Source organism: Halichoerus grypus, chromosome 6 (genome assembly GCF_964656455.1).
Source record: "Halichoerus grypus chromosome 6, mHalGry1.hap1.1, whole genome shotgun sequence".
Classification (NCBI taxonomy): Eukaryota; Metazoa; Chordata; class Mammalia; order Carnivora; family Phocidae; genus Halichoerus; species Halichoerus grypus.
In genome coordinates, this window is record NC_135717.1 from 33,583,908 (window position 1) to 33,606,243 (window position 22,336).

Sequence of the window (22,336 nt, forward strand, 5' to 3'; positions counted from 1 at the left end):
CGTTCGTAGGGCGAGCATTTCAGAGAAGTCATGAAACGGATTCAGAGTCTGCTAGACATCCAGGAAAAGGAGTTTGAGAAGGTACACACGTCTTGGGCACTTGTGAGGGATGTCGGGCAGCACCCCGAAACCTTGGCTCAGAAAGCAGCCGAGACTTTGGCCAGAGGTGTGCGTTTGCTTGTGCCCAGAGTTCACGGAGGAGGGGCCCTTCTGTCTTTCAGTTTAAATTTGCCATTGTGATGATGGGCCGACACCAGTACATAAACGAGGATGAGTATGAAGTGAACTTGAAAGACTTTGAGCCCCAGCCTGGTAAGCGCCCTCCCGCGGGCCGAGAAGCGGGCGGCCCGCCCCGGGTTGCAGTGGCGTCTGTGAAGCAGGGAGGAACAGTGCGTGACCAGGGTTGAGACGTCGGTGGCCTGGTCCGTGAGGGTGGGCGGTGCTTGGCTCCGAGTCCCAGCTTCCCCGGTAGCCACACCTCGGGTCGGCCACTGGCCCTGGGCTTCTAGGACTTGCTCTCCGTCCGGTCTCAGCTGTGTCTCTCTCTCCACCAGGTAACATGTCTCATCCTCGGCCTTGGCTAGGGCTCGACCACTTCAACAAAGCCCCAAAGAGGAGTCGCTACACTTACCTGGAAAAGGCCATTAAAATCCATAACTGACTTCCTTACCCAGTGTGTGCAAGGCGAGGGGCCGTGCGTGGGTGTGTGCCCCTTTTTAACAGCCTAGAACTTTGGTACACGTGCACTCTATCCGAAGTCTTCAGCAAGGGGATTTGCTGCTGATGTTAATTTTATTTTGTTGAGGCTGTTCAGTTTGGCTTCTCTGTATCTATTGACTGCCCTTTTTGAGCAAAATGAAGGTGTTTTTATAAAGCTTGGATGCCAATGAGAGTTATTTTATGGTAACCACAGTGCAAGGCGACGGCCAGCCTCGCGGGGGAGAAGAGGTGAGGGCCGTGAGGCTCTGGCGAGAGGCCTCTGGTCTGTTCCTAGCCGGCGGAGGCCGCCTGGCTGCCTTCCTAGGGTCGCGGTCACCAGCCCCGCGGCTGGTCTTGCGTGTAGGCTCGTCTGACGTATTTCCCTCTCAGTTCTACTTGCCATGACCTTTTGTGCATCTGTAAAGGCAAAACAGAGAAACTCACAACCTAATAAATAGTGCTCTTTCCTTCACTGCGTGTACTGTCCCCCTTCCTCGGTCCTCTCCCGCTGCCTGGGTCTCAGTAAACGTGTCTCACCCTGCCAGTCACCCCGCTCCGCAGCCTGCTCGCAACGTGGAGGCGCTGAACACAAATACGGGCCTGCCAGGCGGGTCGGGGTCTTTTTATTCAATTGAAAACACTGTCCAATGCAGTTAAGGTGTATCTGCTGCCTCGGCAGACCTAACGATCTCACCCACTCATACAGGCAGGTGAAGCAGTTACCAGTAGAATTTCTTCGAAACGGAACAGACGGAAGGAGAAAAGGAGAGCCTTTTAGCAAAGAGGGCATGCTCACTAGTGGTCAGTAAGCTGTTGACTTTGTAAAAAAGTTAAAAAAAAAAAAAAAAAAAAAGAGAAATGAAATTGTATATTTAATGAATGAACATGTAAAATTCGCCACTGGGAGGAGGTGACTTTGTTGGGTGCATCTAAGTGACTCTCACTGATGTTGATATTCATTGTGTGTAGTTTTATTTCAGTCCCAGCCTTGTTTCCTTTTATTTTGGAGCTAATGCCGGCTGCGTGTCTAGTTTTGAGTGCAGTAAAATAGAATCAGCAGATCACACTTATTTTTCATCCTTTTCCAGGATTTTTGTTTGTTTCTGTAGCAGCAATGTACACCAACTCTTCCTGTATATTGCCTTTTTGCTGGAAAATGTTGTATGTTGAATAAAATTTTCTATAAAAACTATAAATCAGTGAGTGACGTGGAGGTCGAGGGAGGTCTGTGTCCCCTCTGCTGGTCGTGTTGCTCTCGGACGGTCCTGGTTTCCTGGGGGTTTTGGGATTTTGCTTCTTCCTAGTTCCGTTGAAGCTCAAGCAAGAGGAGGTTTTCTAGGAGGAAGCCGGGCATGCAGGAGGGGGCTGGAAACTACGGGAACGGTGGGAGGCGCTGCCCAGGGGAGCCGTGTGCGGCTCACTGCCCGGCCCACTGTGCCACCCCGCGTGGGTTCCTGGGCTCTGGGCTGGTCTCTGCTGCGGAAGGACTTCGTTTCCAGGTTTCCACGGCCCCGCGTGTGCCTTCGTTCCCCAAGAGCTGCCTCCCGGGGCGTGTGGGCGGCACGTTGCAGGGGTGCCCTCCACGCCCGAGTCCTTCTGCTGTACTAGGAGGAGGTACGGGCAGGCCAGAGAGGATCTTTTTCTGCGTGTTTGACTTTGGGCATTACACGGTCGATCTCGTGTTTCCGCTTTGGCTGTGGGTCGGTTCTCGTTGGGTAGCTGGCACAGCGTTCTCCCTGAAGGTACCAAGTGACTGTTTGTACGGAAGCCTGATGGTGTGGACGTGTTCTGCGTTTACTTCTTCATTCCGTCCCAGCTGTGGGGTTGAGCGTCTGAATTCGTAGAATGTGTCTTGGGGTACGGGGTGGAACTGCCTTTAGCTCATTCTAAACCCCGAGGACTTTCCCATCTGTTGGCGGCCGTCAGAGTCCCCAGACGGGGAGTCCCTTGGGAAGCATGCTGTAACAGGACTGTGACCTGCACGCGGGCGCCGTGGGCGGAGAAAAGGCGGGAAGTGCCTTCCCGTGGGGGCAGTGGGGGCATCTTTGGAACGCGTTGCTGGCCTTTCTCGGAGCTCCAAGGCGGCGGCCTCGGGGACCACCACTTCCCGCAGGAAGGGGCGTGTGTTGCTAAGGTGGTGAACGGTGGGGTCTGCGTGTGTGCCGCTGGGAGGTGCGGCTTTGGTGCGGAACGAAGCGCCAGGGTGAGGTGCCCCGACCCCAGGTGGGCGATCGGTGCCTGACGGTGGTGAGCAGGGGATGGACAGTGGCGTCTCAGGACCGTGTCTTCCCAGGCAGGCCTCAGCTAGGGCTTTCCCGCCGCCCGGGGACGGAGACCCGTGAGGACGTTGCCGAAGTGCCCGGTGCGAACGCGCAGTGCGGGCGGGGCAGGCGCTGGCTGCGGGGGCCTGTGTGCGGCTCCCGGGCGGCTCCGCTCGGCCCCGCTGCTTGTCTGGGGGCCGCCACCTGCCATACGGCACACGGGGGAGCCGGGGTTCCAGCAGAACTTGATCAAACCAGGCAAAAGTGGTCAGAGCTCACTGACCCTGATGGGGGGGGGGGTCGGCCCACGCGGGAGAGACTGCCAGAGAACGCCCGTGGCGCCAGGCCCGGCCCCTCATGGACACCCCGGGCGCCCGTGTCAGATGTTGTGGAGAACCTTGTGCCCCCGCGGAGTCCCGTTGGGGGCCCCGAGCCTCTCCCTGCATCTTGCTGTGTCTGTGCGAGCTCCGCGCTGTGGAGGAGCCCCCCCTCCTGCCCGCCCGCGTTGGGGGCTCTCTGTGCCCCTGCTGAGCTCCTCGGGTGTTGCCCAAGGGGCTGAGAGTGGTTTTAATTTAACTTAAATCGCAACAAGGGGCTAACCTCTACAAGGTTGGAAAAGGCCGTTCTTTATTTTTTTAGATTTTACTGGACAGAGCGAGAGAGCACAAGCAGGGGGAGCAGAAGGAGAGGGAGAAGCAGGCTCCCCGCTGAGCAGGGGCTCGATCCCAGGACCCCAGGATGACGACGTGAGCTGAAGGCAGACGCTTAACTGAGCCACCCAGGCGTCCCTGGAAACGGCCGTTCTAACCAGATTTTCCCCATGTTCTGGGTTGTTCCAGCAATTAGCTCATTTGGAGCCTCAACTTAAGACCTAAAACACTAGTGGGTTTGCCTGACCTTTTCATGAAAGAGCCTTCCAGAGCTTTCGTGTACTGGATGGGAGCAAAATTAAATAACACGAAGCTCCCCGAGGTCCTTTGCCTTGCCAGTGGGGAACAGGGGCCTGTGCAGACTCACCCTTCCCGCCTTCCTCTTGGAGGGAGGCTTTGAAGCCAGGCCTGTGGGGGGTTTTCAGAGGGCTCAGAGCAAAACTGCAGGGAGGATCCCTACGCATCTGCCCTCCGAACCGCCAGTGGATGGATCCAGGAGTGGGCATGCAGGTGTTCACACCACGATGTGGCCTGAGTTGATACAGACTCGAAGATGTGATAAAATGGGGCGCCTGGGTGGCTTAGTCGGTTAAGCGTCTGCCTTCGGCTCAGGTCATGATCCCGGGGTCCTGGGATCGAGCCCCACGTTGGGCTCCCTGCTCCGCGGGGAGTCTGCTTCTCCCTCTGCCTTCAGCCCCCACTGGTTGTGCCCTCTCTCATAAATAAATCTTTAAAAGGAAAATGTGTTAAAATGTTGGGAGGGGAAAGTACACTCAGAGCCCCCGAGGTGCTTACCCATCCCCTTCCTCACCAGTGAAGAGCCGGTCCCTTCAGGCTCCTTTCTGCAAAGTCAGCCTCGCGGGGGGCAGGCGGCAGAGACGGGCTTCAGCGCCCACAGGCCCTCACCGTCCTCGCCTCTGCGCACACCGCACGGCTCGGCCTGGATGCCCACAGCTCCCCGCGGTGGCTCGGCTTGCGTGAGCGCTCCTGGACGTGGCGGGGCCCCCATGCCGACAGAGGCCCGCTAGCCCCTTAGGCCGCCTGTCCCGGCTGGCAGCACACCCTCCGGCCTGCACCCGTGCTACGGGGGGGGGCCCTGTGCCCCCTCTGGGCTTGGGCCATGCTTGGGGGAGAGAGTAGCTAAGACGGCTGTGCCGGCCGTCGCCGTGGAGCACGCGGGGCTGCACCAGCTTGTGCCACTTGGCTGGGCTCTCGGCCTCCCACTTCCCAGGTGCTCCCAGCCGGCCACCCAGGGTGGAAGGAGCAGGGCTGTTCCCGTTTGCCGGTGAGGAGGGCTTGCAGGATCCCAAGGCAGGGGCTCCCTCTGAGCCCCGGGCCCTTGTGGCCACGCTGCCCAGGTGGCCCTCAGGGAAAGGTGCGCTCCGGGAGGAGGAGGCCGCGACCCCCCAGCCTGATTCTAGTGAGGTCTTGGGACAGGACCACTGAGGCCCCCTCAGGGTGGGGCCCCACGTCAAGGCAGTGAGGAGGCCCTGGGATCATGGGCATGGTAGGGAGTGGTGGGGCCGAGCCCCACGGACAGCAATTAGCCCAACCGTTGCTGGAGGAGGGGTCCGTGCAGCTGGCCCTTCAGAGGTTTTAAAAAGTTGAAGTCCGGATTTTCATTGTGAATCTCCTGATTTTTAAGTCCACGAATGACATTTTCTTACACTGGGCAGTCAGAAAGGCCCGGGGACTGACTGATGGGCTCACGGCTGGGTGCTGGCCAGAGCTGTGCGGAACCTCGGGGGCCCACGGCCTCGGAAGGGTAGGGTGACAGCTGAACCAGGACAGGGAAGGAGGACCCCGAACCCTGGCGCCCTGGGGCATCGCGAGCAACGTGGCGTGCCCCGTGACAAGTACCTGTCCTAGGACGGAGCACTCCTGTCTGTGGCCCCATCTGGGAATCCCAGTCAAAACCAGTGAGCTGCGTGCTAGGAGCATGGAACCCAAATAAGGCCCTTGGGGTGAGTTCTGCAGATGCATCCGCTTCCAGCTCAAGACCGGCCTTGGCCTCGTCAGCAGAGCCAGACACCCATGTGACTGTCCCCACATGGCCCGGGCGCCTCTGCACAGGCGTGGAGCTCCTCCAAACCCAAGATTGGCCCAGTCCCAGTGAAGACGTCTCCTGTGTGCTGGTGGCTGGCAGGCCTGCCCTGGCCTCGCTTACTTCCTTCCCTTGCTGTAATTGTGTCCCACTGTGGCTGAGACGGCGCCGAGCCCAGGTGGGTGGCCCATCTCCCTGAGTTCACCCGGCGCCCCCACCCCGTCCTGATGAGAGACGGGTCCCTAGGTACTGAGTGCCCACTGTAGGTCGGGTGCTCCAGGGAGACAGGCCCTGGTTTCTGCAGCTGCTGGTTACTGGGGCGGGGGGCCCTCCTGCCCGGGCTTCCGCAGCTATGGGATGGGGGCACGCTGCCCTCCCGGGGTGGGGAGGGGGATGCCGAGGAGCACCACAGGAAATGTAGTTTTTTTTTTTTAATTTTTTAAATTTTTAACCCAGTTTCCTTCTTTCTTGCCCCCTAATTCACCCACTTCCTTTCCCTTCTATAAGAAATTCATTTTCCTTGAAAAGATGGGTGAATAACATTTATCTTGTTTTGCTAAATAAAATTTGTCGGGGGGGGCACCTGGCTGGCTCAGCCGGAAGAGCATGATCTCAGGGTTGTGAGCTGGAGCTCCACATCAGGTGTAGAGATTAATTAAAAACCTTTAAAAAAAAAAAAAAAACCCCAAAACCAAAAGCTCTCCCTTGGTTGTGCCCCCGGGTTTCCCTATAGGCTCTCCCCAGCCCCACCCCATCCCCTGCAGACCCCATGTTACCCAGAGGGTATTCTGTTCACCAGCTTGGGGCCTTCGCTGTCCCAAGCATTTGCCTAAGCCCCGCGGATCTGTGAGGCCGTGGGTACTGGGGAGTGAGGCGTCCCCCCCGGCTGGAGGTGCAGAGACGTTCTGGGAGATGCCCAAGCTTGAGCTAATGGGAAGGAGCCAGGAAGGGGGGAATTAACCGCACTCGGGTTTCTGAGGGGTCAGAAGGGGGCGGGGTACCACGCCGCCCCTTCATTCCCCCATGGCTGCCTGAGCCCTCAGTGCCAGCCCCGCCCTCCCTGGGCCAGGAGGGACCCCAGCAGGACAGACGTGGGCACACACACAGGGCACTTAACGGACATTTATTTCGCGGACGTCACAGGCGATGGTAGCGGAAGAGCTCTTGCCGGCACACGGGGCACGTGTGCTTCACGTCCATCAAACTGTCCACACAGAAGGGGAGGAAGCAGCATCCCAGGACGCACCTGCAGCCTCAGGAGCAGCGGGGTGTGGGGGTCAGCCCTGAGGTTCCCCCGGGGGCCCCCTCTGTCCTTGCTCCTGCCTGGCAGCCCCCCCCCCCCCAGCGGGGCCCTGCGGAGGTGAAGGCGGGGGGCACTCACCCAAACACAAAGAGGCCAGTACACAACAGCCAGGTGAGGACCCCTGGGACCGGGCTGGTCACTGTGATGATGTAGTTCCCACAGTACCGACATACGGACCGTATGGGGGTGGCAGACCCCATCCTAGGCAAGCTGGTGAACACCGCTGGGGGTGGGGGATGGCAGCTCAGACCCTGGCCCCCTCCCCGCCCTCCCGGTGTCCACCACTGGCTGGGCCCTACTGCGTGTTCTCTGTGCTCCCCTGCGCGTCAGGTCCCCCCCCGGGGGGGGGGCTCCGACTTCCCCTCACAGTTCCATTTCCCACCACCCACTGCCACTAGCCTTTAGGACCCAGGGGCCTCCCTCCGTCAAGACACCCTGTCTCCCCTGGCCAGGACACCCAGGGAATTGGGGAGCATCTCTGGGTTGGAACTGGGCCCCTACAAATCAGCGAGCCCTCCAGGATAGCGTGCTCGTCCGTCCCCTTCCCGGGGTGTCCATGACAGGGCCGAATCCCCGCCCTGGGTAAAAAGCTCCGACACCTTGGTGAAGCATGGTGGGAAAGCAACAAAACCGAGAACCCACCTGTTGGCGTTCTCGTGTCTTCCTCTTGCATTTGCACAGTGGGGCCAAAATACGTGTTTAGCTATTTAAACACCACAGCCATTTCTACCATCTTGGGTGTGCGGAGAAAGGAGGACTCTGGTGGTGGCTGAGTTTGTTAAAACAGTCCCAGCGAGCTTTATGTTCTGGCCGAGGGCTCGGGGTCTGGTCTGGATAGGCTGTCTGGAGCTTATGGCCTTGGGGTGTGCCAATCCCTTTGGGGTCGGGGGTGAGGGGGAGCAGGGATCTGGAGCCCCAGAACCTTGACAGGCAGGGGTGCAGACTCCCTGGGTGGGCAGGGAGCTAAGGCAAGAACTGTGTGGCTTATATGGGTGTCCCCAATGGTCTCTCCGGCTGTGAGGGGGGTCTTCTTCATCCTGCCCACTGGCAACGTACAGCCCAGCCCTGCAGCGCTCGACCCTTGGAGACCTCTGAAGTGTTCTCAGTTCCCTGGCACCCTTGTGAACCTGGGCGGCGGGGGGTGGGGGGCTGCCTTCCCCTCCTCCCGTTGGGGGTGGTGCATGGCGGAGTAGGGAATGGGGTTTCACCAGGATTTCACTCCCAAAGCCTTCCCTGAGCGCCCACCATGGACCAGCCCCCTCCACCACTGATTTCCCATCAGAGACAGGGCAGCACCAGCCAGCTTGGGGGTCACACAGCAGTGGGGTCCGTGGAGAAGGGCTTTCAGAGGAGGTGCTGTTGGGGCAGAGTCCTGGCGAGTGGTCAGGGTGGTCTGAGCCTGAACCCAGGAAAACGAGGAGGGGAGGGGGGTAGAGGTACTCACCCGGCTGAGCCCCCGGGGGGCCTTGGATGTACATCGGGGGAAGAACTGGAGTTCCTGGAGGCGGAGGACCAGGAGGAAGAGGAAGAGGCTCTTTGGGAGAGAGGAAGGAAACACACCCTCAGATCCCATGGCTTGCTCCGTGCCAGGCGCCGAGCTGACAGTGTGGCCAGCCTGAGGGTGTCACCCACTTTACAGGAGGGCAGGCTGAGGCCTGGAGGAATGAATGTGAGTGGCTGAGGTTTGAACCCAGACATTTCCGGCTCCAAATGTGTCCTCGTGTCCTAGGATGTACGAGCTTCCTGGACGCACTGCCAGGAAGCTGAGGATACAAAAAGAGCACGGGGCCCATAATCTCTCTTTAAAAAACTTTGGAGGGGCGCCTGGGTGGCTCAGTCGTTAAGCGTCTGCCTTCGGCTCAGGTCATGATCCCAGGGTCCTGGGATCGAGCCCCGCATCGGGCTCCCTGCTCGGTGGGAAGCCTGCTTCTCCCTCTCCCTGCCGGTTCCCCCTGCTTGTGCTGTCAAATAAATAAAATCTTTAAAAAACAGTATCTAGCATTTGTTATGTCCCAAACTCAGCTAAACCTTTGACATACCTCATTCCATTGACTCTTGCCAAAACACCAAAGAGGTAGCCATGTGGTATCATTCCAATTTTGCAGATGTGGAGACCAGGCTCAGAGAGGTTAAGTAACTTGCCCGAGGTCGCCCCGTAGGTACAAAAGGTGAGGATGCCCACGTCCGGAGCACATGCCACTGCGTGTTAAGCCCCTTGCCTCTGGACAGGACAGCTCCAAGAGGGGCAGAGTTTCATCTACTCCTTCCGAGAAGGACTGTTTGGGCCCCAGGTCTGCCCACATTGCTCCCAACCTTGGTTCCCTCCTGCCCCACGAGGGGCCTTCCACACCGTGTGGACAGCCAATCTGGCCCCCAGCTCCCAGCCCTTGGTTGATGGATGGGGGTCCATTTCCGTGTCTACGGGGAAGCACACGGACCCTTGGCATGGGGATCTGCCTCTCCCAGGTTAGGGGCCTCGTGGCTTGAAGGGGGCAGCCTGGGGTCCCCCCACCCACAGCCTCTTCCCAAAGTGGGGACAGCCGGAGCACAGGAAGCCCCTCCTCACTTTTTGCCACACAGTCTAGACTCCTGGGGACAGGTGCCCCCAGCAGCCCTGCCTGAAGCTGGGTTTTGTACCCATTTTACAGGTGAGGAAAGTGAAGGCCAGGGGTTACCCGTCACCGGGCCTCACAGCTGAGTTAGCGGCTGCCAGCCTTGCATCAACCAGCTCTTAATCCTCGCAACCATTTTCCAGATAGAAAATGGATCCAAAGAGATTGAGTGACTTGACCAAGATCTCATCAGCAGGGCCAGGACCCCCCCGACCCCGCCAACCCTGCCAGTCTGGGTTGTGTCTGGCCATGAGGGTGGGCAGGGGACAGGAGGGGCAGGTCGTACCTGATACGAGGGAGCCATTAGTCTTCTTCCTTGACTTTTTAACACTTTAAGAGAGGGTAGGGGATGCTGGGGACCCCACTTTGTCCCACGCTGGGTCACACATTGGGTCCCACGGTCCCCCGGCTGGTGGGGGACAGTAGGAGGACTGGATTCAGCCCCCAGCTGAGCAAGGGGACCCAGAGTCTCCTCTCCTGCTTCCCGTGGGCCCCAAAGTCAACTTGTCACTGGAAGGGGGGTGGTACTCTCACCTTGGGGAGGGTTCCATCTTGGTGCCCTGGACATCCTTTGTTCCAGCAACGGTATCCGGGCAGCATCGAGTTCCGGGCTCTGAGCAGCCAAGCGCTTGTCTCGAGGAGTCCCCATGATGCCACCTGGTTGCCCTGGGACCGGAGTGCGGACCTCCCTGGTGCCTCTTCCCAGGCCTGGCCCAGGTGGAAAAGGCATTGTGATGTGCATCCTCAGGGGACCTAGGGCTGGACTCTGTCACCCCTCTCTGCAGGGGGAGGGTGGGGCCTCCCGGGGCCTGGCGTGGGAAGCCTTCGGAGGTGGCCCTTCTCCCCCCACCCCCCCCCCGGGGCCCACTGACCTCCTCAGGGGCCCGGCCGAATCCAGCCCTGAGTTCCTGGAGCGCAGGGGCCGGCGGGGGTGGGGCGGCAACCAATCCAGAGACTTAAAAACCGGAATCCGACAAGAGCTAGAGATTCTGCTTTGAGGAAGTCATCCTGATGTGTGTGAACAGCCGGCCGTGTGGATGGCCACGTCCTGTTGAGAAATGTACGGAGGCACGTGGATACACACTATATATACACCTGCAGACTCGTATGTGGTGTCTCCTCACGAATCCCACCACCGCCCTTACCTGGTTAGTTGTGTGAGTTCGGGCAAGATGCTTTCTCCAACCCTCCATCCCCTGGCTTCCTCAGCTGTAAAATGGGGATGCTAGTTGCTCCTTAGAGGATTGTTAGGAGATCATATGAGACACAACCCAAGTACTGCGAATGAAGTGAAGATGGTGTTAGTACTGCAAAACGACTACTGGCCGGAATAGCCCAGGAGAGACATTCCCAATGGCAGAGGGCAGCCCGTGTGTCCAGAGCTGGTTTGGGGCTTTAGCTAGGAATCACGGCCAGTAAGGACACGGCCAATAAACTGTCACAGAACATCGGGGAACATTCCAAACGGCCCTGCTCGCCCCCTCAGATTGACAGAGACCAAAAGTTATGGCGAGTCAGGGGAGATGAATCTTCCCATAGGACCCGATAAGGGGGATCTGGTGATAAGTCACACACTTAAAGATGTGGGACCCTTGGACCCAGCAATACTCTTCCTTGAAATCCATCCCAAAGACAGACCAGCAAAAGTATCAAATGACGTTGGGACAAGGCTATTTGATGCAGCAGAAAAGACTCGAAATAATCCAAATGTCCATGCATAGCTACTCAGAAACTACCCAAAATGAAGGAGGGAAGGAAGGAAAGAGGAGAGAATGAGAGAGCAAAGAGGATACATTTCATAAATTCCTATGGTGTAGTCTCTCCAAGATACATTGCTAAAAAACCAAGAAGTTATATATAACTATATATATAGTGGGTGTGTGTGCGCGTGCACACGTGTGTGTAAGGAAATGGGGAGGGATATATATAATTTCCAAGACAAACCTCACCACCTATAATGTAGGAACTCAATAAATACTTATTAATTGAATAAATAAGTACAAATAAAAAAAATTTCCAAAACGAAAGAAAAGAACGAGTTTTTAAAAACTAAAGGAGTGTGTACTGTATGATCCCATTTATATGGACTCCCTGATAAGACAAAAGTCATAGAAGCAATCAGAACAGTGCTTGCCAATCAAAATTGATGTTGACGGAGATGGGGTGGAGGCAGGTTCTCTCTATGTCTTGCTTTATAGGTTTGACTTTGGAACCATATCATTACTTTTACTAATTTAAAAGGAAGCATGGACAAAAGAAAAAAGCAACAGCGAACAACGGACGGCAGCGGAAAACAAACAAATGTGGCCATATATCAAGATTTCTTCCACGGGACACAAAGCACAAGCCATAAAAAAAAACTTGAAAGACGACTTCATCAAAGCACCTGCTCTTCAAAAGACACCGTGGGGGAAGAAAAAAAGTTTAGCCACAGGCAGGAAAACAGTATTTGCAGAACAGGTATACAGAATATAAAAGAACTCCAACTGAACGATCTTAAAAGTGCCATGTTAAAAGTGGACAAAAGACCCAAACAGGGGCACCTGCGTGGCTCAGTCAGTTAAGTGACTGCCTTTGGCTCGGGTCATGATCTCAGGGTCCTGCGATCGAGTCCCATGTGGAGCTCCCTGCTCAGCGGGGAGTCTGCTTCTCCCTCTTCCTTCTCCTGCTCTCTCTCTAATAAATAAATAAGATCTTTTTAAAAAAAAAAGACCCAAACAGACACTTCACAAAAGAGAACATGGCTGTGGCTAATACATACATGAGAAGGTGTTCAGCATCTCTAGCCACCTAGGAAATGTGAAAACCAAAGGGACCTCTGGTTAAATTTTTAAAAATAGACAATCCTAAGTGTTGACAAGAATGGGCAACAACTGGAACCCTTATACGCTGCTGGTGTGGGTGTGAAATGCTGCATCACTTTGGAAAGCTGCACTTTCTTATAAAGGTAAACGCAAGCCCGCCTGTGACCAGCAATTCCACTTCCGGATTTTTGCCCAGGTGAGATAAAAACATATGTTCAAAAAAAAAAAGATAAAAAGGACCCGTATGAGAAGATTCATAGTAGTTGTCTTCCTAATCGCCAAAATTTAGAAACAACCTAGATATCTGTGAACAGGTGAGCGGATAAACATTTATAACAAGGAATACTGCTCAACAGCAAAAGGAAGGAATTATGGATGTACTTGGCAACATGCGTGTGTTGTCAAAAAATGATTTTGAGCAAAAGAAAAACCCTGACCTAAAACAGTACATAACTGGTGATTCTATTTATTTGCAGTTCTAACGCAGACCAAGCTGAGCCCCGGTGAGGGAACTCAGAACAGCGGTTGCTTCTGGGGTGGGAGTGGAAGGTTGACTGCAAAGGGCACACTAGAATTTCTAAAATGATGGAAAGATGACTGTCATGACTACTTAACTATTCATTTTTCCAAACTCCTGGAGCTTGCACCCCTGGATTGTTAAAAACGTCAAAAACTAATGTGAAGTAGTGGCAGAGATGACAAGTACCCCAAATTCTCATCATCTGTCATCAGTGGGAGCATCCAAAGTCTGGAAGTTTCTTTGCAAAACTAAACATAAACCTGTCCTATGACCCAGATACATCATGCCTAGGTGTTTCCTCAGGAGAAGGGAGACATGTCCGCCAAAAAGATAGACATAAAGGCTCCCAGCAGCTTTATTTAAAATAGCCCCAAACTGGGTACCTGGGCGGCTCTGTCAGTTAAGTGTCAGACTCGGCTCAGGTCACAATCTCAGGGTCATGAGATCGAGCCCCATCTTGGGGCTTAAGAGTCTCTCTCTCTCTCTCCCTCTCCCTTTGCCCCTCCCACCTCCCCCTCTCTAAAAAAAATAATAAAAAGAAATTAGTCCCAAACTAGAAACCACTCAGGTCACAATCTCAGGGTCATGAGACTGAGCCCCAGATTGGGGCTTAAGAGTCTCTCTCTCTCTCCCTTTGCCCCTCCCACCTCCCCCTCTCTAAAAAAAAAAAATAAAAAGAAATTAGTCCCAAACTAGATACCACTCTGGTGCCCATAGACAAGAGGATGGATAAACAAACTGTGGTATATTCACAGGCTGCAATACTGCTCACCAATGAGAAGGCACCATTCATGCAGCCACATAAACGAATTGCAAATGCATTGTGTGAAAGAAGCCTCCCACAGGAGTGCGAACTGTATGATCCCATTTATATGGACTTCCTGATAAGACAAAAGTCATAGAATCAATCAGAACAGTGCCTGCCAACAGGGGTGTGGATTTATTAACAGAAAGGGCTTGAGGGAACTCTGGGCTGGTAGAGACGTTCCATGTCTTGATAGGGGTTGGCATTACACAGGTGTATGCACTTCTCAAAACTTGCAGAACGGTACAGTGAGATTTGTGTCTTTCATTACAAACTTTTTCAAAAGCTGCAGATAAATACTGAGTTCTACTTTTTTTTTTTTTTAAAGATTTTATTTATTTATTTGACAGAGAGAGACACAGCGAGAGAGGGAACACAAGCAGGGGGAGAGGGAGAAGCAGGCTTCCCGCTGAGCAGGGAGCCCGATGTGGGGCTCGATCCCAGGACCCTGGGATCATGACCAGAGCCGAAGGCAGACACTTAACGACTGAGCCACCCAGGCGCCCCCTAGTTAATGACCTATGGAAGCTGAAGTGTTCAGGATTAAAGTGTACTGATGTCTGCAGCTCACTTTTAAAACCACTGAAAGGTAGGAAGGGTTGATGGATTCTTAGATGGATACATCTGTGAAAAAACAAATCTTGCAAAATGGCGACAGGTGTAGGATCAAGGTGGTGGGTCTGGGGGTGTTCACAATTATTTCCACTTTTACGCTTGCACATTTTTTTTTTTTTACAATAAAATGAGGAGGGGGCAAAAAGTAAAGGAAAAAAGAAATCTCGAAAAGTGGAAAACAAAAATGAATGTAACTTGTGAGTTTGATGGCAGAACTATACAGAGCAGACTTATTTAAATGAGGCAGGACAGCGCTGTAGTATTTATGGGCAAAATTATACTTGAGCCACAGGATCACTTCTCTGAGATCTCTGCCCACCCCAGGAATGGGCAGCAGCCTGACCCGGGTTAGACCAATCAGATCTCCTTGTGTAGGACTTTGGAACTGGCGCAGAAGCAGACCACTGGGTTTCTGCTGTTTGCATGAACTATGGGCATTTAAACCTAGTGGCCATGGGAGAGCTTTCATTACCCACATTTCTAGAAAGGCAGAATGGCACAGCTCACCCTTTTGTGATGGGGATGCAAAAAGCTACATGACAACGGGCATCGAGAGGGAGAATGGGGACCATCGCTACAATCTATTGTATGGAGGAACAGAGAAGAGTAAGTGCTCAGTGAGCATCTGCTTTACATGTGTATCACGTGTGCAGGCAGCAATCCAACTGTCCCCGGGGGCCCACAGCGCCATCTGCTGGCCACAGTTATTCCAGGGGCCGGCTCCCACAGCGCCATCTGCTGGCCACAGTTATTCCAGAGGTTGGGTTGCTCCAGCAGGGAACTGGGAGGGAGAGATTGGGTGTCTGCTCTCAGGCTGCACATCTTCCTCCTTAACGAGATCAACTTCCTCCAAGCATCAGCAACTACCAGGATGCCAGCTGTGAGGTGTGGTAAACCTGAAGGTGCCGTCTTTGAGGGGGGGCAGTCTGGGCACGCAGGTGGGGGTGCATGGCATAACAGGTGCCCCATACATCATGAGCACAAGAGATTTGTGATTACAACTGTTTCTCAGCTGATGGGGAAAAAAAGGCATCTTGAGGAAGCGCTTCCTTAATTCCCACAAAGGTGCTGTCGTCATGGGCATCACCTCTCTGGTGGGGGCCTGCCTCCAGCCCCACCTCCTTAGCAGTCCCTCTGATCTCTCTCTCTTACCAGTAACTGTGGCGCCCACACCCTAGAGTCTTGAAACCTCCGGTTTGGCATTCCTGCCCATGTGCCCAGTCCCTTTTGCCTCCACTTGGTGTCAGCTCATCATCACTTCTCTGTTCCATGGCAGGGTTCGGGGCATGTCCTCTGGAGCCTGTCCACACCCCTGTATGTATAGGTGCCTGAGATTTAAGGCTTGCTGCATCCCCCAGAGGCCGGCATGCAGAAGGTGCCCAATTAATATAGGTTGAATGTATGACTGAATGACTGAATGAGGGAATGAACGAAGGAACAAACGAGCTGCATGCTCCTCTCATCCAGTACACCCCATTTGGCTTAAAATCCCCTGGATATCTTACCTCGGGAAACAGGGTCCTTGGACAGGGTTGGGTACAGTCTCCCTCTTGGGGGATTTTGGGGACGGTAGTCCCCCTCACACAGGGTTGAGATCCAGGCTGCGGCTCTGCACTGGGACCCTTTGAGGGTGAATGAATGAGGGAGCTGATGGGCTGGGCTCTCGGCATCTTTTCCCCCCCATCCTGGCCACTGCCACCAGGGGGCAGCATCAGGCTGCACAAGTCAGCCTGGCCTCCTCCCTCTGGGCTCTGTGGGTCCTGAGGTCCCCATCCTGCCCCTCCCCTGGGCTCCCACCATCACCCTCCCTTCAGGGCTTTTCCAGTGCTCCCCAAGGCTGCCCTGGGGCTGAGAACTCCTGTCCTACCCTGAATCCCTCAGGCCAGGCTGGAAGAAGAGAGGGCATGAGGCCAGCCCAAGGCCACACAGCCAGGCTGAGCTGGAGCTGGCTTAGACCCCAGTCTCTGGCACCCAGACACAGGGCCCCCCAAGAGGGAGCCAGGAGGCCTGACTGGGCTCCTCGGGGGCCCCTCTGTAAGCATCAGCTCTCCACCAGACTCAGGGCTCCTGGAGGACAGGTTTTTGTTTGTTCATTTTCCACCTTTGAATCCCCAAAATGATGCGGAGCATAAAGGAGGAAGCTGTTAAAGTGTGGGCTCTGTTGCTCGCAACTGTGTGTGACCCCAAGCAGGCATCTCCACCTCCCTGCACGATGGGTCTGATAATAATCCTTGCTGCCAAGAGTGTTAGGAAAATTTCATAGACAGTTTTACCTTGTTGGCTGATCCTTTATGCATGCCTATGGTCCATTCTATTCCATCCTGCTCCTGGGCATTTGCACTTGCTGTTCTGCACCCGAATGCTCTTCCGGTGAGCTCTGTCTGGAATGGACAGGTTCATGTATTCGGTTACTTGATCAGTGTCTATTGCCCCTAAAATGTCAGCTCTGTGAGAGCAGGGACCTCATTAGTTTTGTTCATATTTGTCTCTTCAGTACCTATCACAGTGCCCAGGACACAGTAGATGCTCAATCAAACTTTGTTGCATGAGTAATGAACGAAAGATATCCACGTGAAGAACCTCACTCTGTGCCTGGCACGTAGAAAGCTTGCAATGCATTCGCAATCAATAATGTTAATAAGCAAGACAATAATAAGCAGAGTCATAAAAGCCAGGGCTGGAGGCAGGCCATCCCAGGAATGGCATAAGCCTGGACTTTTGGTAGCTAAGGGTCCTGGGAGGCCCCCTGGTCCTCTCCTGCTGTGTGACCCTGGGCGCCTCACTCACCCTCTCTGGGCTATGCTATCTTCTTGAGCAATAAGGCTCTGCAGCTGGGGCCTGCTTAAAAGAAAAAGGCAATGCAACTTCTTTGTTCTGCTTCCTGCTCATCCTCTCCTCCCAGAAGGGCCCACCTCGGGCAAGGTGACGGCAAGGTGACGGGAAGAGAAAGGAATCCGGAGGAATGAGTTGTAATTGTCATTCTTGGGCAGGTGTGGGGTGGGGCTTTCCCCAGAGCCCTCCCTTCCGTCTGCTCTGTCTGCGGGGGCGCCGGGAGCCCTGGGCGGGGACTTGCTGGGTCAACTCGGGGCATCCCCTAACCTCTCTGAGCTAAATTTCCAGCTCTGCCAACCACCCTGTCTGCCTCCTCTTCCGCCCAGCCTGGGGCGAGCTGGGGGCTGGAGGAATGTGAGGAGGTGTGTGCTGCTAGGGGCACCTCACACCCAAGCCCCCTGCCTACCGGGGTCAGGAAAGGAAAGCGGGGGTTTCTCCTGTCCTGGGTGCCCTTGGAGGCCCTCTCACTGAACAGCAGGCACCTCGATGAGAGGGGGTGACAGGGTTACTGCTTTCCTGGGTGGCTGCCTTCCATCCCCTGCCCTCAGAACTCCAGGACAGAGCCCCTGAGGCCTGCCTGGTGGAGAGGGGGACTTTCTAGACAGAGAAAGCTCTTGGGGTCTGGGGGAGAGCCTCAGGAGCTGTGTGGTGGGGGCGTGTGGTTATGCACGCTTCTGTCTGCGTGTGTGTGCGTGTGTGTGTGGGGAGATGCTGATGCTGCTCGTGATGTGGGTCCTGTTGGGTCGGGGGCGTGTCTCATCTGCATGCTGTGTTTGTGTGCAGAGCAGGTTTGCACGTGGAGATATTTGTGTGTGTGTGTGTGTGTCCCTTCACCCGGTGTGGGCCACGTGTCTGGGACTTGCCATGTCTGTGTGTCTGCACGGGAGAGGTACGCAGACGGGGTATCTGGGCGTGGGGTGTGTTCACACAGGTGGGCTCCTGGGCCCATCTTTTTTCTCCTTCAGCCAACAGGCATGGCCAACTGACTTGGACCTCGTCCTGAGCAGGTTCCAGCCTCAAGAGCTGCCTGGACGGGGTCAGCCCAGGTGCAGCACTCCCCTGGCCTCCCCATGCAACTCCTTCTCAACTGCAGGCTCTCCTGGCTCCACTTTACAGAAGGGGAAACCTAGTCATCTGTCAGGCCCCTCGTCCTTGACATATCTCACTGCATCCCATGACACTGCTGCGGCCCCTATTTCTTCAACGTGTACTTACTGAGCACCTACTATGTGTCAGGCATATGAAACCAAGGGAGGCAGACAAGGTGCCCGCCCTGGGGAGCACACATTTTAGGGGTACCATATTTGGTTCAGGGTGGGCAGAGGGTCCCCTCTTCTGAGGTGTAATGACCAGAAAGAGGCAGCCTGGGAAGATGTGGGGGAAGAGAGTTTCCAGCTGTGGGAACAGCATGTGCAAAGGCCCTGAGGTACCCGGTGGGGTTGCAGTGGTGGGAGCAGAGGGACATGAGATTGGGCAGAGAGTGCTGAGACCTGGTAAGACCACCTGGGGCTGCTACATGGATGGGCAGTGGCTGGAAGCAGACCAGGAACCTGGGTGTGACTGTCCAGAAAGTAGCGGCCCAAAAGAGACAAAGAGCACTAGGCGGGGAAAAGCAGGTGTTCCCAGAGCCCGAGCTCCCATCCCTGCTCCAGCCCAGGGAGGCCCCTCTCTGAGACATCGGGGGTCGGGTGGGGGGTGGTGTGTGTGTGTATGTGTGTGATATCCCGGGCACGGGGAGGGAATTCGGTCTAAATGGCCTGGGGAATGAGCACCTTGGGGTGTCACATGGCGACATTCAAATCTCGGCCTGTCCAGTTAGTGCTGTGTGACCTTGGGTAAGTTGCATTGCTGATCTGAGCCCCATTTCCCCATTTGTAGAATGGGACGACAATTTTTCTGGGTTGCGATAAGGCTTTAAGAAGTTCCACTGTGCCGGTCACCAGCTCTGACACACATTATGGTGTCTAGTGTGCTTGGCACATTGTAGGGAGCAGAACTGGGCAGCTATTGTCATTACGAGGGTGACACGTAGATTTAAGCAAGAAGTGTTTTAAAAAGCAAATTAAAAAAAAAATGCTTACAGTGTAGCAGGCTGTATTCTAAGCATCCATGAATCTCTCACTTCTACAACACGACCACCTTTACTGAGAGACGTGCTGACGTTGTCCCCATTTTACAGATGAAAAATGGAGGTGCTAAGAGAGGGGACCTGTTGAAGAGACACCCAGTCCTTGAGGACTCCAGACCTGCCGTTATCAACCCCAGGCATACCACCCCTGTCTTCTACCTGACAGGTCTACACATCCAGCTTGCTCATGCTCCCTACTGGAGTTTTCTTATGTCAAGTCAATCCGAAGTGTTACAGCAGATGAGTCTGGCTTTCATTTAAAGAGCAACAGGGAGTTACAGAAGGGTTTTGAGCAGGGGAAGGACATGGTGACAAAGATTCTCTCCCTGGCCAAACTGTATGTAGGTCCCTCTGAGCCCTCTGCTCTACTAGGCCCGAATGTGAGCCTCTGACCCTGCCCTTGGAGAGTCCAGTTTTGGCAAGAATCCCGTCAAGCTGGTTTAGCCAGAATTCCCTACCCTCAAGATCTCACCAAATTCCTCATCCCCTGCCACCTCCCAGGGGATGCCTGATTGCCTTGGCCTGTCTTCATCTTCTGCAAGAATCCTGCCAGTTCAGCTTAGCCAGAATCCCCCCTTCCCTCCGATACTTCCTCCTAGCAGTTCCCCACTCGCTGACCCCGCTCTTTGGCTATATAAATCCCCACTTTTCCATGCCATATTCGGAGCTGAGCTCCAACTCTCTCCCTTAGGGCAAAGCCCCATAGCCGTGGTCCCTGAACCTTCACGACAGTCCTGAATGAAGTCCATCTTACTGTTTTAACAAGTGTCATAAGTCATTTTTTTCTTTAGCAATGGTTAGATTTATGCTTTTGAAAGCTCACTCTGGCTGCTGCATGAGAAACAAGCATGGGCACCGATATTAGGGGGAGGCACAAGCCATGGCAGGAGGCCATTCCTCCTGGTGAGATGGAAGAGGCCCCAGTCATGGTGGGAAGGGACGGGGGGGGGGGGGGGGACGGGGGCAGGTGGGTGGAGAAGTCTCCACTTCATCCCTGCTCTTAGACCTTCCCTGGCTGCCAGCACTCTTAAAGATGAGGCTTCCTAATGGAGACCCATAAATTTAGTCCACTCTGGCTCCTGTTACCATACCTCACACTCCCTCTCCTCTCTCCCTGAGTTCTAGCCCCACCACACTCCTGCCTCAGGGCCTTTGCACTTGCTCTAATCTCCCTCAGGAATGTCTTTTCCTTTGTCTGTTTAATTCCTGATCTTCCAGAAGATCTCAGGCCAACCAGCACTTTCCTGGCTTCTCCATCCCAGTGGCTGTCCTTGCTGCGGGTACAGCGGGATTTTATACCATTGTGATTACTGGTTTAACATCTGCCTCCCCTCTTATTTTTTTTTCTTTTTTTTAAGATTTTATTTATTTATGTGAGAGAGAGAAGGAGAGAGAGAGAGAGCACAAGCAGGGGGAGCGGCAAAGGGAGAAGGAGAAGCAGGCTCCCCTTTGAGCAAGGAGGAGCAAGGAGCCAGACGTGGGGCTCGATCCCAGGACCCTGAGATCATGACCTGAGCTGAAGGCAGATGCTTAACCGACTGCACCACCCAGGAGTCCCTGCCTCCCCTCTTAAGACTATAACCCCCTGGGGGAGGGGGGACAGAACCCACACAAGTTTTGTTTAGTCCCAGGCTTGGAACAGAACTCAGGTGCAATAAATATTTGTCAGGTGGCTGAATAGATAATTGGTCCTTATTGGGCTTTTGGGAAAAGTTAGGCCAGATCTCCTCATCTGCTGCTGGCTCAAGTCTGGCCATTAGGCTAGTGCCATCGGATGGGGTCACAATGGTGGGCTGACGTCTCGGGTCGCAGGAGGCTCAAGCCATGACAATTTGGGAGAGAGAACTCAGCCCTGGGACCGGTCTTATCTGACAGGGCCGAGGGCAGGGCCCTCACTGAGCCACAGAGGCTTACCCAGCCCACCACGTGGCATCCTCCTTATCCACCGGCACGCTGTCTCAACAGGAGGTGACTCCTCCTGGGCGGGTACTGGGTGGGCACTTTTTACTTCTGGATGCTCAGCACCCCAAAGAGAGCTGGGCGCCACACCCAGTGAATGACTGTAGCCCAGAACTGCACCAAACTTGGGTGTGAAATTCTCAGAGACTGTGGTTAGTTGAGAAGAAAGAGAAAGGCTGTTCCTGCTGCTACAACAAAACCACCAGAGACTGGGTGGCCCAAGCAACAAAAATTGACATCTCACAGTTCTGGAGCCTGGGAAGTCCAAGATCAGGGTGCTGGCAATTGGGTTCCTGGTGGAGGACCACCTTCCTGGCTTGTGGACAGCTGTGTTCTTGCTGTGTCCTCAGTGGTCTCTTCTTTGTAGGCAATCAGAGGAGGAAAGGAGGGTGAAAGAGGGAGAGATTGAGAGGCAGTTAGTGCTGGATGGGCTTCAGCAGGGCCCAGAGTCCCAGGACAGCTCTGGGATCCCTCCCCCCTTCCACCAACATAAGCCTCGGTCCAGGGCTGGGCTCGCTTTTAGGGGCCCCTCTTGGTGGGACGCGCTGTGAAAAGGTGGGGCCAGGGAGGTGTCACTTCTCTGTGCCTCAGTTTCCTCTCCTGTTACACGAGAGTCTTGTCATTTACCTGCACAGACAAGGGACTCAAGGACTCTAGGAGGGAGTGCAAATTAAGAACAAACAAGAGAACAAATCAGTAGCTTTCCCTCTTTTTTTTCTTTGCCTTTTTTTTTTTTGCCTTCCTTTCCTCCCCTCTTTTCTTCCCTTCAGTTCTTGGCTTGTTTCCCTTCTACCTCTCTTTTTATTCCTTCTCGACGTTCCTGGAGCTCTTTCTCTCCGCCAAGATGGAGGCGCCCCGGGCCTTCCGCATTCTGGAACGAAGGTCAGCTTCGGGCCGGACCTGCCGCGGGTGGTTAGGGCAGGGACCTGCACGAGCCCTCCACTCCTCAGGGTAGTTTCCCGACCTGACGGGCAGCACCGGCGGGCCCCCAGGCTCCCCCGCCAGTCCAGCGCACGGACACAAAGCTCCCGTCGGGGCTGCCCCCGCGCGCCGCGCTCCCCGGCCGTCCGGCCTCCGGCCCGCCGCCCCATTGGCTGGGAGCGC

General features: G+C 54.9%; 2 protein-coding genes across 17 annotated transcripts in view; one reads left to right on the plus strand and one right to left on the minus strand.

Moving 5' to 3' along the window:
• USP7 (ubiquitin specific peptidase 7) overlaps positions 1–1,171 on the plus strand; it is a 65,125-nt gene extending 63,954 nt beyond the window's left edge. For both annotated transcript variants that reach the window (XM_036074674.2, XM_036074680.2), the window contains exons 29-31: positions 10–81; positions 222–312; positions 555–1,171. In XM_036074674.2, coding sequence (XP_035930567.1) covers positions 10–81; positions 222–312; positions 555–661 — 270 coding nt within the window. In that variant the 3' untranslated portion in view covers positions 662–1,171. The remainder of the gene's footprint in view (positions 1–9; positions 82–221; positions 313–554) is intronic.
• Positions 1,172–6,762: 5,591 nt separating this feature from the next.
• On the minus strand, positions 6,763–22,305 carry LITAFD (LITAF domain containing). 15 transcript variants are annotated; one of them, XM_078074828.1, is made up of 12 exons: positions 22,026–22,305; positions 21,477–21,591; positions 19,227–19,354; positions 16,587–16,694; positions 15,819–15,935; positions 10,715–10,847; positions 10,442–10,617; positions 10,104–10,277; positions 8,402–8,491; positions 7,600–7,623; positions 7,036–7,180; positions 6,763–6,900 (listed from the first exon to the last, which is right to left on the minus strand). In XM_078074828.1, exons 8-12 carry the CDS (start codon positions 10,216–10,218, stop codon positions 6,792–6,794), a joined length of 483 nt encoding a protein of 160 aa, XP_077930954.1. In that variant the 5' UTR covers positions 10,219–10,277; positions 10,442–10,617; positions 10,715–10,847; positions 15,819–15,935; positions 16,587–16,694; positions 19,227–19,354; positions 21,477–21,591; positions 22,026–22,305; the 3' UTR covers positions 6,763–6,791. The 15 variants fall into 15 exon arrangements, with proteins under 15 accessions (XP_077930954.1, XP_077930955.1, XP_077930941.1 ...); XM_078074829.1 differs by lacking the exon at positions 7,600–7,623; XM_078074815.1 differs by lacking the exons at positions 6,763–6,900; positions 7,036–7,180 and adding exons at positions 13,666–13,774; positions 14,948–15,094 and having other exon boundaries at positions 7,190–8,491.
• Between the last annotated feature and the right edge of the window lie 31 nt (positions 22,306–22,336).